Source organism: Coffea arabica, chromosome 11c, assembly GCF_036785885.1.
Source record: "Coffea arabica cultivar ET-39 chromosome 11c, Coffea Arabica ET-39 HiFi, whole genome shotgun sequence".
NCBI lineage: Eukaryota > Viridiplantae > Streptophyta > Magnoliopsida > Gentianales > Rubiaceae > Coffea > Coffea arabica.
The window spans coordinates 32,451,489-32,455,247 of record NC_092330.1 but is presented as its reverse complement, the minus strand read 5'-3'; the positions used below and the strand labels follow the sequence as shown (position 1 = coordinate 32,455,247).

The 3,759-nt window shown below is 37.6% G+C and overlaps 1 protein-coding gene across 1 annotated transcript; it reads right to left on the bottom strand.

Annotated features, from left to right (window-relative positions):
• Window positions 1–3,029: 3,029 nt before the first annotated feature.
• LOC140016553 (uncharacterized) lies at window positions 3,030–3,434 on the bottom strand. The gene has a single exon (XM_072070098.1). The coding sequence runs from the start codon at window positions 3,432–3,434 to the stop codon at window positions 3,030–3,032; it is 405 nt and encodes a 134-aa protein (XP_071926199.1).
• Between the last annotated feature and the right edge of the window lie 325 nt (window positions 3,435–3,759).

The following is a 3,759-nucleotide window of genomic DNA, read 5'->3' as shown; positions in this document are numbered from 1 at the left end:
GCTGCCCTGAAGATCTGAATCAAAGTAATCCTTTTTTAAAACAGAGAGCGTTCCTGCTCTATTCAATGGATGAAGTTAAACAGTTCCTAAACCACAAAATAATTGGCATAAAGTTAATTGCAGGATGCCATAGTTTTGCAATCTTTGGTCAGTTGGTAGGCAAAGAATAGTACCACTTTAGAGACAATGTATATGAATTTGTTTTTAGTTCCTTTGCTTTGTGTGGATCTGTGTTTAGCTTTTTGATACCTTTGAATGTTCATTGATATTACGTCTAACTCCCAAAGTTGTTTCTAGATGTGCTAACTATAATGGCCTGATTAGTTTTCTGCTGTCAACTGAACAAATTTTGATAATTTTGTACCTCAGAGGTATTGAAGCTAATCGTTCCGTTGTAATGGAAAAGATTGCAAATGTAGTGCTTTTGTACTAGATAATAAATGATTTTCACATTTAGCCTCTTAGTTCACCTGCAGTACATCAGGTTTCTGTCTAGGTTTTTTCATTTGTACCTGAATGTTTACCAAATTCTGTCAAAGCATCAATCTGAACCTTATGAAATCATCAAGCTAAATGGATGGCTTCTTTTTTACTAAGAGCAGTTGTGTTTCGTGACTGCTTTTTAGTTGTATTAAGTGAGTAGACTATGTGATGTGTGACAAACCGGCTATAAGTGCAACTGCTCGCATGAAGAAAAAACCATGGGATTTGGCCAGTTACAGCTTTCATTTCTTGTATGAGCCTCATTTTTCACTGGATACTGGGCAAAAGGACTTGAAAAAAAAAGAAATAAGAAATTATCCATGTAGTGGAGCTAAACTGCAAAACAGTTGTGGCCTATTGAGGTTTGTAGCCAAAAGTTCTCTTCCAAGGGGCATGTAGAGATACATTGTATCCCCAGCTGGGAACGAATCTGATTAAACAGCTTTTCCAGAGAAAAGATAGCTGAGGATAATACTCACATTTAACAATAAGCTGTATTCCTGGGAATCTTGGCTTTTATTGAGTTTGAACTTCAGTTGAATGGGAAGTATGCTTGAGTTAGGGGCAGAGAGAGATAAAGGCAAATAACAGTTGTTGACTAGTATAGTTTCTGATATGTTTTCCTTTCGAGGTTGGAACAAAGTTCAATTCTTAACAGTTGCTTATTAGCAACTTTCATTGCAAAAGTGTTTTAGCAGCACTCATAATGTTAATGAAGTCTGAAAACCCTACTGGCTAATTGCTGGTAACAAAACTGCTGTGAGTGCAAGTTGGCATGTTACTGGTTTGGTATCTATACTTGCGTTGAAGAATGATACTCAAGCCTGTTTGAAGAGGTTTCGCCGATGGCATTATTCAGCAAGGCTGTAGCTGGATTCATCATTCTTGTCATCAGTAAATTCAAACACGATTATAATCTTGAAACCGTTTTTTTGTAGGAATTTGCTTTCTGTCCTCTTAAAACGGCTGTAGAAATAAATCATGTGTGTTGAGATGAGGGGTATATTTGGTTCCTAATACACATTAACTTTTCCATGGCCAGTTCCGTGGCATGGAATGTTGATTCTAATGTGCCAGGTAGAAAGGAAGAGAGAAGTTAGCTTTATTAAGTGATTGAAATTTCCAGCTATCACTTTCACCATCTATCTTTCTTGGAAGACTGAGCAATGCAAAAGATTTTCCAAGACATAGTCATCAAGTTGTGTATAATTTTGTCAGGGTGAAAGCCATTGTTGCCATCAGGGGTATAAGCTGCACCATGCTTGTCAAACTGGTGACACTAACAAATAAGCTGCCTGAAAATCACCTTTCCACCTATGTTACTCCGGCTCTTTGTTTTAGCCCAATGTACCCATGTCGACATAACTTGACACCGGTACTGGTATGGGATCCGTTTGGGACACTTTCAACAATTTTTTGGGTACTTTCTTTTTTGTCAGTGGATGTTGATGTTGAAGGGGGAGGAGAGAAGTGAAGTGGAAAACTTTAGGACTTTCATGTTACAGAGACAGAAGACCTATCTAAATTCTGAAATTTCCTTGTATAAATGAAATCTGAAAAGCTCCCAAGGAAAAATGGCCCTGTTCGTTAATAAGTAAACAACAATCGATGTACATAATTTGTATATTTCCTAGAATGTCCATCATACATAAGTACCAGTATCCAACTCTTTAGAAGTGCCCCTTTATCCTGACTTTAGATGATTAAAGAACTAACATAGTTGTCCACTCTGTTACAGCAAATTGCATGTGTTTTGGTGCTAAACAATTGCTGCGTTTAGGATGGCAAATTTCGTCTTTAATTGTCGTGTAGCAGGAACTTGTTCACCATAGAGCATATAAATACATATTTGGAGGCCTGAAGTCTTTTTCTTGTGGAAGTTCTTGGACCAGGAAAAGGAAAATGGATTTACTGGTCTGATTTATGTTGGAGATAATGGTTGAGAGCCCTGCTTTATTCAAAACGGGAAGAAGATTATGTAGAGTTGTGGTGAATCTGGTGATACTATGTGCAGAGCAGCATTGAGAAGTGGAAAACCAGTTTCTCGTTGTTCTACTATTTATTGTGGTGACTTTTTTTCTTCTCTCTTGTATTATCTTTTTCATTTCAATGTATCTAATGGTGTGTTTATTCAATGTTCTAACAGGTTGCTGAGGCTCCTGAGATTGTGTCACTATTAGTCCATCAAATTCTGTTCGAAACTCTTCTATGTAATGCTACCTGGAGCTAGCCTATCCTGTTCTGGCATTTTGTTTTTCTATTAAGCATCTTGTGGACACAGCTTTTGTTTTATTGTTAACTATAGACTTAATTTTTTTCAGTTAATTGAGATAACTATTTTTTTTTTTTACCAAACGATAACAGCTTTGTATTTCAAACACAAAGGATTACAAGGATGGAGCAATTGCTCCTACATCGTTTCTGGCTAAGTTGATTAACTAGAGAGGGAAAGAATCCCTCTAACAGACTTCCTTAACCAGAATTATGGCAAATTTTGCCAAATGATGACTAACATAGTTACCTTCCCTCTTGATAAAGGAAAGATGTCATTTACTGAAATTTTGTATAAAACTAAGTATGTCCTCAACTATTGTTCCCATCACAGGATCAAGTGTACAACTCTCTGCAATCTTGTCCACCACCTTTTTGCAATCTGATTGGACTATAACCTTCCTCCAACCTTCCTGTTTGGTCTTTGTCAATGCAGTTCTGATTGCATCCGCTTCTTCAATCTCAGCCTTAATGTCCTTGCTTTCATTTCCAGCCCAAGTGCATACTACTTCCCCATGTTCATTCCTTGTTACAATTCCCCATCTAGCCTTCTCTTGTTTCTCATCCAAAGTTGCATAAGTGTTTAACACAATGAAACCATTTGTAGGCGGTTTCCACTTGACCTCAAGCTCAAAATTCTTCTTACCTTTTCCTGTTTCCCCATCTTCCCCTCTTTGCATTGCTCTATATTCTTGTTATTCTTGCACTGCTTTGCTTGCCACTATTCCTGAACATTTTCTTTCCTTGTTGAACTGAAAGTGGTTTCTAGATTTTCATATCTTCCATAAAATGTCTACTGTCAATACAATGTGTTCCGTCCCCTCTTCTCTTGCCTTTACCTCCATTAGACTGTTCCACCAGAGCCAAATATTTTGTCTGAACATGTTTAATCCACCCCAACTGATTGGGGCTGCCTTCCAAATCATTTCTGCATGTTTGGAAAAGAATAACATGTGCTTCAAAGTTCCTGACCCCTCTCCACAGCATGTACAAGTATCCACTCCT